The 12,142-nt window shown below is 44.4% G+C and overlaps 1 protein-coding gene across 1 annotated transcript in view; it reads right to left on the minus strand.

Moving 5' to 3' along the window:
- DNAH1 (dynein, axonemal, heavy chain 1) overlaps nucleotides 1-12,142 on the minus strand; it is a 72,912-nt gene that overhangs the window by 33,756 nt on the left and 27,014 nt on the right. The window contains exons 23-37 of the mRNA XM_010573806.1: nucleotides 11,708-11,829; nucleotides 11,039-11,144; nucleotides 9,763-9,942; nucleotides 8,753-8,893; nucleotides 7,934-8,097; nucleotides 7,324-7,437; nucleotides 6,510-6,698; nucleotides 5,335-5,440; nucleotides 4,136-4,249; nucleotides 3,667-3,816; nucleotides 3,101-3,187; nucleotides 2,809-2,995; nucleotides 2,608-2,699; nucleotides 1,980-2,134; nucleotides 163-340 (exon numbers count right to left, since the gene is read on the minus strand). Coding sequence (XP_010572108.1) covers nucleotides 163-340; nucleotides 1,980-2,134; nucleotides 2,608-2,699; nucleotides 2,809-2,995; nucleotides 3,101-3,187; nucleotides 3,667-3,816; nucleotides 4,136-4,249; nucleotides 5,335-5,440; nucleotides 6,510-6,698; nucleotides 7,324-7,437; nucleotides 7,934-8,097; nucleotides 8,753-8,893; nucleotides 9,763-9,942; nucleotides 11,039-11,144; nucleotides 11,708-11,829 — 2,085 coding nt within the window. The remainder of the gene's footprint in view (nucleotides 1-162; nucleotides 341-1,979; nucleotides 2,135-2,607; nucleotides 2,700-2,808; nucleotides 2,996-3,100; nucleotides 3,188-3,666; nucleotides 3,817-4,135; nucleotides 4,250-5,334; nucleotides 5,441-6,509; nucleotides 6,699-7,323; nucleotides 7,438-7,933; nucleotides 8,098-8,752; nucleotides 8,894-9,762; nucleotides 9,943-11,038; nucleotides 11,145-11,707; nucleotides 11,830-12,142) is intronic.

Here is a 12,142-nt window from a genome sequence, read left to right on the forward strand (position 1 = left end):
GTGCAGCACAGCAGAGGTCTGGCCAACACAGGGCTGCTGCTGAGACACCAATTTCCATACATGTCCATCACAGACATCAAGTAGAATGTAAAAGGCAAGTCCATTCCAAGATGGAAGAAGGAAAACAGAGAACAGGCAGCAAGAGCAGGAGGGATGAGTTACCTCTGTCAGCTTGATGATTTCCCCTGAGCTGAGACACAGCTTCTTATTGTCATCTAGCACCGTGTTCATGTTCTCAATCCACAAAGCATCAACTGGCCCATCAAACATGTACCACTTCTTGCTGGTGTCAGTGGCTGCAGCTCCCTGCCGGATGAGTGAGGAAAGGATCCCATCTGTCCTGAAAGGTGGGAGGAAGGCAGGGCTTGGCCCATGCTGGTTTTGCTGAAATCAATGGCAAAGCCAGAATCTTACCCTGGTTCATGTGCCCAAGGATACCTGTACCTCACTTGTTGATAAGCTGCAAAAAGGTCTCATTCTTTCTTTTACTGAGACATACATCTCTGCCTATGACACTATAAAACAATTTCTTTGGGCATTAGGATCTGGACTTCATGTCATCTAACTATAAAGTGACAAGCTTCCCTTTAATATCTCTGTCCTCAGTGAAAAGCAAAGAGGCCTTGCTAGCATCCAGTTCAGGTCATAGGCAGGTTACCTGCTCCCTGAAGGTGCCTCTTTTTCTCCATCAAGTGTAAACGGGGACTCAGGACAGCTACTCTGCTAATTCAGATGCTTCAGCGGGGTAACTATAGGTTACAAGGATGAATCCAGACTAAAGAGCATGACTCTACCCTCTTTATAACTGAAGTTCCCTGTCCTCAGCTGCCTGTGAACCCAGGCGGTGCTGGAGCTGGTGAACAGGTGAGTAGACACACAAGGAATGCTGGCTGTTGACAGCAAGAACTTAATCTGCACATGGAAACCCTGAGTGCATTTTCCATTGAGGCCCTGGACTCTACTCCCATTATTAAATAATTATTTGTTATTTTTATACTGCTAGTGAATTCCAGGGTATTGTTACTGAGATCAAGGGAAAACAGTCTGTTCTAAAGCTCAGCTGATTAAAACAGATGGATTTGTCTGTAAATACATTTTACATGACTGCTGTATTTTTCTTTTTGTCATGTTGACGTGCCTGTGTGCTGCCCTTGGGTACAGTCACATCATAAATAAACTGTCGAGCTAACTGGAATATCCTATAAAATGTCCTTCAGTAAAGATGCACCAGAGCCCAGGTTGGGTCTTAGCATCAGTAATGCTTGCTTACTTGCTTGCACTTTTCCTAGTTAGTTTCATATTTAGTTTCCCTCATTTTACAGAACACAGTCTTTAGCTTTGCCCCTAAGCAAGTGGTGGGTGGCAGGGCCAAAGGGAGATTCACACTGTTTCTCACACCCTAGCTTCTGGATAAAGCAAGCTGCAAAGTCAACCTCAGGTCACAGATGGAAACATAAGCAGTAGGACCTGGCTGACAAGAGGGCTAATGGGCTATTGGCTCTCGCTTCCAAACCATGTAAGCAAGCAGGAGCCCTGGTAACAGGAATGAAATGCCTCTTTATGCCTGAAAGTCATTCCTCATCATTCAAGGCCACCAGTGTATTTATACAGAACAATTCAAGTGTGCAGTACAGAGGTCACTTTTCAGAAGCAAAGCAAGTGTTTTTAAGCTGCTGTATCTTAGAGCAGGGGCATGTGCTCCAAAGCAATTGAATTATTCCTTGTTATGCAGTTCATGCTGTGAGCCGAGCTGCAGTAACTGTCTGGGCATGTGCTGGCAGCCGGGCCAAGTGCACAATAAAAGATGTCAGCTTAAATTGCCGTGACTGGGTATTGCAGCTTGGTGAGGATAAGGACTTGATTGCTTCTGGTTTTATGCCACTACCCTAAACCGTTCTCAGCCTTGAAGAGAAGTCACTCAAGACCAGAAGAAAAGCGTTTCCCACCTGGAAGGAAGAAAAGCAGGTTTTGTACTTTACCACTCATGCGTTAGCAAGTTGAACTCTCCATAAAGCTGGCCCATTGTGACGGATTTGGGATTCAGTACAAAGTAGCTGACTGCTTCGTAATTCCCACCACTGGCTGCAGGCTGACCTTTCAGTGACGTCATTGCAGCTGCCAGAACTTCATAACTCTGCAAGAGCAGGAGAGCAAGACAGTTAACTGCCATGGCTCCATAACGACAAAGCAACTTGCTCTCACAGCAATTACGTTCAAAAGGCAGTAAGAAAGGAGACATAGTGAAGGATAATATCATAGTAAGGAGATGCCTGGCTGTATTCACAGAAATAAAGCACTCAAGAATCAGAGCAGGCAGGAAGTTAGATCTCCTGTGCAAGAGGCCTGACACATCTCGAGATGTCAAAGTATGTCTCAGCCTTAGAAATTTGCAGCAGAGCTAATAAGCTTCGGTCTAATCTCCCAATTGGAAAGACTGAGCTAGTAATATACTTCCCCATGGCTATAAATCAATACTAAAAGGCAGCATCTTGGTGTCCTGACTTCTATCTGAGAGAACCTGGAAATGCCAGCCTGTGAGTCTTCTGTGAAGCTTAACCCTCTGCATCATGAGGCAGGCGATGGTTTGCTCAGGTATCTCAGCCATACCTTTGTCTTCCCAGAACCTGTTGGCCCCACCAGCATAAGGCCATGACGAACCACGGTGGTTTCGTAGAGCTGGATGCACTTAGATACAAAACCTGTAGAGGAAGATGATGCAGAGTGGGGCTGGGACCAGCTGTCTCTTTCCTAGGGCAGGGTGCTGGACTAAAAGACCAGAGGGAGCTTGTGGAGAGCCTTTCCCCTCACCATCAACATCCTTTAGATTCTCTTTGATGCAGGATTTGCGAATGGCTTCTTCCAGGATGCCATAATCAACAGGCTTTTCTCTGATCTTGGGAAATAAATCTGAGACAATACCATTGAAGAGCTTGAGGTCATCCTGCAGGAATTTGGGTACATTGGCATCCCTGATAGCCCGCAGGCAGATCAGCTCCTGCAAAGATTTAAGAACTCAGAACTTCAAAGATCCTGCCTCTCTTATGTGGCTGCAGAAAAGGCCACATAAGTCTATGACAGTGTGAAGTATAAGCACATTTACCTCATTCATAGTAGGATTCTCTCTTTTGAGGTTGCCAGCTGTTGAGATGACAGTCTTCACAGCTCTCATCCCAAAGTCATAGTGGTCCTGGAAAAGGCACAGAGGAAACAATGTCATCAGATACAGGAGCATCACCTAAAAAGAGTGAATGTATGCATGCACTCAGTTAGCAGGTAAGAAAAGAAAAATGAGGGAGTTATGCCTTCAGAACAACTGCTCCTTCATCCAAGTCTGCTCTTAGCATCCTTCAAACAACTAACTAGTCCTCAGCTGTACAGACTATGGGTGAGGATGATGAAAAATCCTAGATGGAGGGAGAAGTAGGCAGGGCTGCTTGGCTCAACTGTCCTGCCATTGTAATCTTAACTAGGACTGAAGGTGAATGCAAGTCCAGCCACAGGAACAGAAATGAGAATTAGAAAGGAGGGAAGTAGGCGAAGAACGGGTATTGTGACCTTTTTGTGATATGCTATCACAAGGCACAAAGAGAACTATCCAGGTACTTTGTGCCTAGGCTGAGAAAGCCTCACATTTAAAAAACATTCATGGACATTCAAGACATCCACCTGGGTGCTGAGCTGCTCTGACAATAGTTTGAATGTTGTGGTGATCTTCTTTGCAAGGACTTTGGCTTCATCAAACCCAAAGGAGTAGAGTGAAATCTCAGCAATCATGGAGTAATCTGGGACCATCATAGCCACAGGACGAAAGAGAGCCTGAAACATACAGTTCCAACACAAGATCACAACACTGTTGTTTCTTGCTTCTTCCAGCAAACTGAAAAGGCTGAGTATCCATCCCAGACTGTTCAGAGGACACAGCATGAGTGTGCCTGGCACCTGTCAGGGTAGCATCCCTGCAGACTACTGAGGAGTGCCATTTGCTTACAGATGTGATTCAAATCCCAAAGTTATCCTAGAAACTTTCCAAAAGCATCACATCCTAATCCTTGCCATGGACACACTGGTGACCTGGGTAGCATCCAGCACCTGTATGGCCCCTCTTCTCTCTGTCTACGCAGTCTGCCCTCCTTACCTTCAGGTTATCAGGTAGTTCAGTACGCCCAGCATACCCTGGGTTCATTGTGATGAAGACTGCACAGGATGGGACCAGTGGGATCTCTGTGCCTTCAAACATGAAGTAATCCACCTAGAAAATTAAAAATATGATCATCCTCAAAGAACAGAGCCTGACCTGCCAATTAAATAATGTAGCAGAATCTTCCAAGAGGAAAACAATAGCTTTCAGTAGTTAAATTATCAAGCAGACACACAGAGCTGCCCACAACTGTAGTGACTCAATCTGGTCCCACTGCAGGAATCCAGTATTACCAGCAATATTCTTCCCTGTTTAAGAAACTGGGCTCATGGAAGATTTACTGATAGGATAATTTATTCTTTTTTTGGCTCTTGAACAGACTTCTATCCCTCCAGCTGTAAACAAACATCTTTCCATTTATTCTGCAGTAGAGTTTGGACCTGAATTAATTCGTGGCAGAGAGGGCAAAGAGAAACCTAAATCCTTTTTAAAGCTGTGTAGGTAGTAATTTCAGATGGGGGATAAAGTAATGCAGAAGAATTCATGGAGAGCAAGTTTCTAATTCCAAGCCAAAGTCAAGGAGATTCAGGTCTTAACCCCTCTGAGTCTCCAGAGAACAAAGCAGAGGCTGGCTGCTAGGCTGGCTGCTAGGCTGGCTGACAGCTGAATCTCCATGTAAAGCCAACAATTCACTTTACGTTGCAACTCTGTATGTGCATGAGTATGCATTTTTCTGCGCATATTGGGTTTTGTGAATTCACTAAAGCTTGGATAACACATTTAGACAAATGTGGTGCTGAGCAACTCATGGCAGAACACTGGCTGCCTTTATCACAGCTCCAATTTGTATCAGCTCAGTGGATCTGCATCAGAGTGTCTCCCACAACAACGTCTGCTGGCACTGCAGCTCAAACTGAGATGTATTTCAGCCTGTGAGAGTGTGGGCAACTGTGGTAGCACAGACTAGGGTAAAGCTGCAAAACCCACCCAGGATGCTGACTATGTAATAGCCTGATATGATGCGTCACAGCTAGGGCATTACTCATGCTTCTCCAAGTTCAAGTACGTCTGTCTGAGTTGCGTGAGCAGTGAAGCTAGTCCTCTGTGAAGATGGATGCAAAGACAAGGACTTGCCTAGACTAGCTCAAGTGGAGATTTTTTTTGTCTGCCTTTGCATTCACATGTTCATTACGTACCCTCTGCTGCTGTGCCTTCTGAATGGTTGTGATCTGCTGGGCCACCACAGACAGCACCTCGATATCAATGCGGTTGAACTCATCAAAGCAAGCCCATGCACCAGAGCTGGGCAAGGAAGGAAAAATGAGGGAAGTCAGGAACATCACACAGGAGCAAACTTGCAGTCAAAATTTCAGCTAGATCTAGAAATTATAAATCCACATACTGGGGAGGCAGCACAGAGACAAGAAATGAACCTAAAAGGCCCCTAACGTCCCACAGCAGGTAGTGACATAGCCACAGTATACTGCTACAGTGGAAGGGGCTGTAGCGGCTCACCCCAACTATGCATCCCAGGCCATGTGATGGGTGAGAAGTTGCATGGTCCCTGCAAGACCATGGCAATGTCTGATTCTACAGCCTAGGACAAATTCTGCATGCTACAGATTTGGGCTTGAAAGAGGTGTCATGTTGAATTCCTGTTTTGTACCTGAGCTATAAGTGTAGCAGAAAGAATTTAGACATCTCTTAAGTCCATTTTTTGGAGCTTGGAAGACTATGTATAAAGCTGGAAGCATGTATATGAGGAAGGTGATCTTCCCACAAGGCATGGTTTAAGAAAGAAGTTAAATTACTTACAAAGAAAACATCTGAGAAAAGAGTATCAGCTTTTGTTGGAGTAACTAATTCAGATTCACCAGTGTGCAACAGACTAATTGGACCAGCTCTGTTTGAAATGTAGAGAAGAGAGAAGCTTCTCTGAGAGGATCCCTCAGGGCTTAGAGCAGTCTCTCCTGGCTGCTCAATTTTGAATATACTCAGCAGATTATCTCCTTCTTAAGATTAAGCAGCTTGTGGGCTGAATCTCAGTCCAACATGTATGATTATTAAAACAAAGGCCAGAGCTGCAAACATTTGCACAGGTGTCTAATAGTGGGTTGGTGCAAAGCATTTTAATTTTGCCTTAAATGAACAGGGTCTCTTTTTTTTTTTTTTTTTTTTTAAAATTGGCTCAACTATCCATCCCTTCTGGCAGGAATTTTGTAACTTTGCTCATTCTGGAACACAGAAACCCCCCTACTAGGGCTTTGCTTGTACTTCTGGGCTGCTATGAAAAGTACCCACCAATTCTCAGTGGCCAGCATCCCTGTATCCTACCCACTCCTTGATAATGACATGCAGCATTTCATTGTACCTGGCTAGTCCCTTGAAAAATTTTCCCATTGCCATAAAGTCAAGCTGGTCGGAGCAGTTGAACACTACAGTTTGGATTGCTAGTGCTTTGCCCAGGTCTTTTGTTGTTTCTGTTTTGCCTGTTCCTGCTGGTCCTGCAGGTGCTCCTCCAAATTTCAGGTGCAGAGCTCCTGTAAGTGTCAGATAACACCTACAACAAAGAAGAGACCAGATGCTGAAAAGCATTTTTACTACTGACTTCAGTAAGGGAGACATATATCTATCCAGCTGGAGACAAGTAGGAATCCATCCTTTATTATTCTGCAGAACTGCTTAGATATGCAGCATTCTGCAAAGGACTTGGCTATGTGGCCTTGATTAGTATTCATCGGGGCCTGCATGGATAAATCCTTCTGCCACTGGCTACAAACTCACTCTCCAGAAAAAGGACAGTTACAAAAGGGTAAAACTATTATTGCTGCTGCATATTCTAGAGTATTAGATGCCCCTATCTACTGGTTTGTTGAAGAGCTCCTTAGCCATCAGGTGGGCATTTTATATGAGTCAGAGCACTACATTAAGAATTAGGAGAGTGAAAGAGATCAGCCTGAGCACTGATCACTAGGAATACAGTAGAACCAATGCCAGGGTGTTCCTATGCCCTTGTCTCAGGTAGTCCTTTACTGTACAAATGGTTTCTATTTACATACATTAAGCAGTAAGACCAGCATGGTCAGATCCATGGTTTAATCCCCAATGAGGCTTGTTCATCCAGAAAAGAAGAAAAAAGAAAAAGAAAAAGATACACTTATTACCCAGAAAACAAATCTCCTTACCTGTCAGTGAGGGGCGTGATAACCAGACGGCCACTGTTCCCCAAATACTCATAGCCATAGATAAATTCAGCATTGACTGCTCTGATGTACAGGTCCCCCCTCGTCCAGTAGTATCTAATGATCAGTGAACATGACATCAGAAAGACAAACACTGGCTGGCAGACAATACAGCAGCTCATAAGACTACAGCCTGCAGGTTTGAAGACCTGCATATCAAGGGATTTCCCTTTTGAGAGAAGAACAGATAAGGTAACACAACAGGGTGGACAGGAGTTCTCACAGGACCTGAAATTAGATGTTATATCAAGTGTTGCACTCCTTGGGCAGGAGCATTCCCTTTCACAGTGAGGCTGTGAAACACCATCGTGTGGATTAGTCTATATTGCCAAAGTGGATGCCATCAAAACTAGGTCTGTCTCAGATGCCTTAGAACTGGCATCCTTAGCAGACTTCAATCCCACTCCTCATAGGGATGTTAGAGGCGACTCAGGAATAGTGCTTACAGACTATGCAAACTCTTGTTTCCATTTGTCATGGACATGGCTGACAGGTAAGGAGAATGAAGACTGGCCAGGGAGGCCAGGTGAGGTTCAACAGCTATGGTCTCTACCTGAGCTGGGAGATCCACTCAAAATCATTCATGCTTGTCACATTCTCCTCAATCAGCTTTGCTGCAACATCCTTTGCATGGACCTCAATCACAATAAGAGCTGACAACACTGCTCGCTGCATCTTAGACAATTTTCCACGGACCAGGGCAACCAAACTGCCCAGCTGGGTAAGGAAAAGAAAGTACTTTGAAGCAATCCATATCCCAAAGACCCAAGCTATACTAACACAATGCAATCAAACTTATGGCATGCTAAATCCAGACCATAGGCTGTGTCCATGCAACTTCTGCCTCTTCTCTTGTCAGATACACAAATGACTGCTCAGAAGGCAAATACTGCTCAGGGCTGGCTCAAAGCTGACTTTTGCCTACACCATTACCATGTTCAGGTGAAAAGAAAGGAGTTAGACCACCATGAGGCCCAGAGCTAACACCTCCCAGGTATTAGGTGTGATTAGATGCATGGAACAGATATGAAGGATGCAGTTTCGCTTTGATTTATACTGTCCATCACTTCAGTTCTCCTCCACCTTTGACTTCTTGGGTGACCCTGGAGAAGTTATCTTTCACCTCCTTCCTGTCTTCAGGTAATGATCATATTATCAGTCCCGTACATTGTTTCAGGTTTATGATGACAAATATCCTAATGATTAAGATGATAAGAACCTGTTTTTTCACCTGTTTTTGAGCTGTGCTATGCAGGATTGCATCTCTGTTTTTCCTGTAGTATTGTCCTGGCTGTATTTATAAGTTATCTAAGGTCTGATGATTGAGAAGTCTCCATCTGGCAAAATCTCACCCTTACATTCATCTTCATACCTGAGTACTCAGCTGTGGGAAAAGCCTGCTGGACAAATCTCCAGCTTCCAGAGCTTCAGACACTTCCTTTGTCCAGAAAATCTGGCAGCCAGCAATGACCACTTGGCCAGGCCATTGCAAGACCCATGTGGTACGTGGAGTCTTAAAAACAAAAAACAACAACAACAAAAAGGTGGTATGACAATGATTTTTTTTTTTATTTCTACGTGTCCCTGCTCTGAGATCCATGCTTAACAAATAAGAACTGAGTTCTTGTTTAAGAGGCTTTAATATTTTTTCCTCCAGTTGCTGTGAAGAAATCTTCAGGCACAGGCTTTCTGGACACTGGGTACAGCAGGTACCTTCTCTCCACTATGCCACCTGCAGGTTAGTAACCAGTTACAAGTGGCCAGCAGCAGGTGAAGAACAGGAATCAGTGAGACCCAAAAGAAAGTTTCCCCTCCTCTGGCCTGTTCTAACTTTCCTAGTTTCAAAATTTCAGACAGAGTAGAAAACAATAACAGAAATATCCGAGGCCTTTTCATTTTTCAGCCTTTCTCCCTCCCTAGACCCAAACAAATAAAAATTTAGTTTTACCAGAATAGCTTTTAGACAGAAACCAGAGCCAAGATTCATCCCCTATGCATTGACTGAAGCCAATAGTTCATGTGCCTTGTTACTTTTACCAGCCCCTAGCACACTGTGTGTGACACGAGAGCTGAAGGAGAAGATTCTTATAAAGAGGAAGTTGCCTGGAGAGAGGAACAGATACGGATTCATACAGCGTTGTTCTATGATACTGCGAGGTGTTCTGTGGCTGTTGAATGAGTGTGCAGGGTTTGCATTCTTCTGGACCATTAGCTGCTTGCTCAACTGCGCATTCTGCACTTGACCCCCACACAACTAGATTAAAGGTTGTATTTTAAAACTAGTAGAATATCACAAATTCATCAGCCCCATCACTGGTGACCTCTACAGCAAGCCTGGAACTGAGACATCAGAGACCTGCCAGTCTGTGATAAAATGCTTACCTCTGGATAAACACCAATAGATCTTTCTATTTTGTCCCGTACACTGGCCTTCATGGATTTCTCCACTTCCAGCAGCCAGTCCTCCACATTGCCAGTGGGATAGATGGGAACAAACAGCTTCACTTCTTCTCCTTCAGCAGAGTACATATGTGTGATCTGTAGGTCCTCCTGGAACAGCAGCTAATGGAAGAAGCACAACAGGAGATGTGAATGGAGGATTTCCTTTCTATCCCTATCTTCCTGCAACTGGGGGACAGCCAGGCTGTAGTGGTGTATGCTCATTATAAATCTGGTGCCAAACTTGGCTGTCAATAGTGATAATAAAGTGTGCAACAGATGTGCAAAATGACCTCTCCAAAAAATGTATGAAAATGAGAGATTCACATCGCTGGTTTAACTTGAGTGAAGGAAATCAAATTATAGGCAAGATGAACATTTCTCATTGCCTGTCTAGGATTCAAACCCTTGATTCCTGTTCAATTCTGTAGATTCAGATCATTTCCCTTGAGGTCACAGTGCCCGGTTTTAAGAGTAAAATTTTAACAGCTTTTCCAGTGCCCTAGTGTATCACTGAAAGTCCCCTTATTTATTCCAATGGCTTTGCACCAGGTTTCCAGTTCAATTTCCTTTCTATTTTCCCAAGCTAATGACTAGGAGATTGGTTTTAGTGTCTGAGTTTTGTGGTGGTGCAAGCTGTGACTAGCCATGGAGTCTGAAGTCTATTAGGAATAATAAATAGGAAAAATAGCTGGGTTAACCCCAGCTGCTAAGTAGGGCTGAAGGCAGAAACTTAATTCTGTTCAGGCTTGTTCACTCCTTGTCCCTCCTGAGGCTGTCAGCAAGAGTGGGATTCCATCCTAACCAGGTGCCTGTGAGTAGACAGCTAAGTCTGAGCTATTTCTCCTGGCCTCCATGGTGGGATGGACAGACATCTCCAGAGGGAGTGTCATCTCCTCCTAAGATGGGTATTTAAGTGAATTTCTGTAAGTTGCCCTTTACTGATGCTTATTTTCTCCTCATTGTCTAAAAGGTAATTGAGGGTGCCCAGTTCATCGGCAGATGTCTGGCTTTGAAATGTCTAAAGTGAGGTTGTTTGAATCCCACTGCAGGGATGGCAGCACCTTGCAATGCCTACATACAGTTACAGGTTCCCAGGAGACACATTTCCACACAGCAGAATGTGAACACTCCACCAGATTCTTAGCATGCCTCCAAGTTCCCATGACACCAGCTACCCTAAGGTGGGCCAAGCCACTAGCATGCTTGCTTTGCCTACCTGTGCAATGTTCTCAAAGCATTTGCGGAGGTGAGGTTGTACAGCAGTGGGGTCTTTTGTCTGAGACAGTATTTCCAGCAGCTCATCGTCTGAAAGGAAGTAGAACCTAGAAACACAGAGCAAGGCATGAAGGGAGACTCTCCTTACTGTAGCATCAGGGGCTAAGTCCCGGCAAGATGAGGAAAAGCCTACTGCTAGAAGAACTGTTTCTGACTGCTCACTGATCTCTTTGTATTTGTGTAGGAGAGCAGCAGCCATGGTCCAGCTGTCTACCTTTCTGTAGAGACAGACTGCTCCATCTGCAGAAGTCAGTTATTCCCATGCAAAGTGGGTTTAAATAAGTATAAAAATAGAAGTATTTCTTCAGGAACAAGGGACAGAGTTACATGGAGGTTTTCATTTTACCCCATCCTTTCTAGACAAATCATGAGGCACAGATATGCAACAACGCTACCAGACTGCTCTCAATTCACATTTGTGTCTGCCTGTTTTCTCCCCATCAGATGGCAGCATTGAAAGGCACAGCCTTGCTTATGTTTGCAGTCTCATGACAATATCCTAAGCTTAGATTGTTTTGCTCCTTCTTGGCAGAGTGAACTTGAGTGAGCCTCTCCTTTCATATTTTCTGAACCAGGGAGTGTGATCCAGCCCACTGAAATTTGAGATTACCTGGGAAAAGCTCCTCTCTTCGTCTCTAGATATTCACTCAGACCTTTCTGCACAAGTTCCAGTAGTTTGTTACATTTTCGCAGGTTCTCTAGTAGCATAGGATCAGGGCACAAAGAAATCACCTACAAACAGAATGGAGAACAGAGGAAGCATCAATATTCTGAGCACGTGGGAGATAAGGCAGTGGAGATAATTGGGTTGCCCAGTGATGTTACTGATAGGATTTAAATGACTCATTCACAGGAATACTTTCACAGGGATCTGGAGAGGTGTGAGCTTTGTGGGCAAGGAGGGGAAACAGCGCTTACGGATGTGACAAGCACATTTCTGGGTTCCCCTAAATACCAACATTTGTAATATGGAATACAAGTGGTGATGGAGTCCTGGGAAGTAGAGACTGGAGAACAGAAGAGCGGAGAGCACCGCTACCAGGAC

The sequence above is a fragment of the Haliaeetus leucocephalus genome, unplaced genomic scaffold (assembly GCF_000737465.1).
Source record: "Haliaeetus leucocephalus isolate CR32 unplaced genomic scaffold, Haliaeetus_leucocephalus-4.0 Scaffold2, whole genome shotgun sequence".
Classification (NCBI taxonomy): domain Eukaryota; kingdom Metazoa; phylum Chordata; class Aves; order Accipitriformes; family Accipitridae; genus Haliaeetus; species Haliaeetus leucocephalus.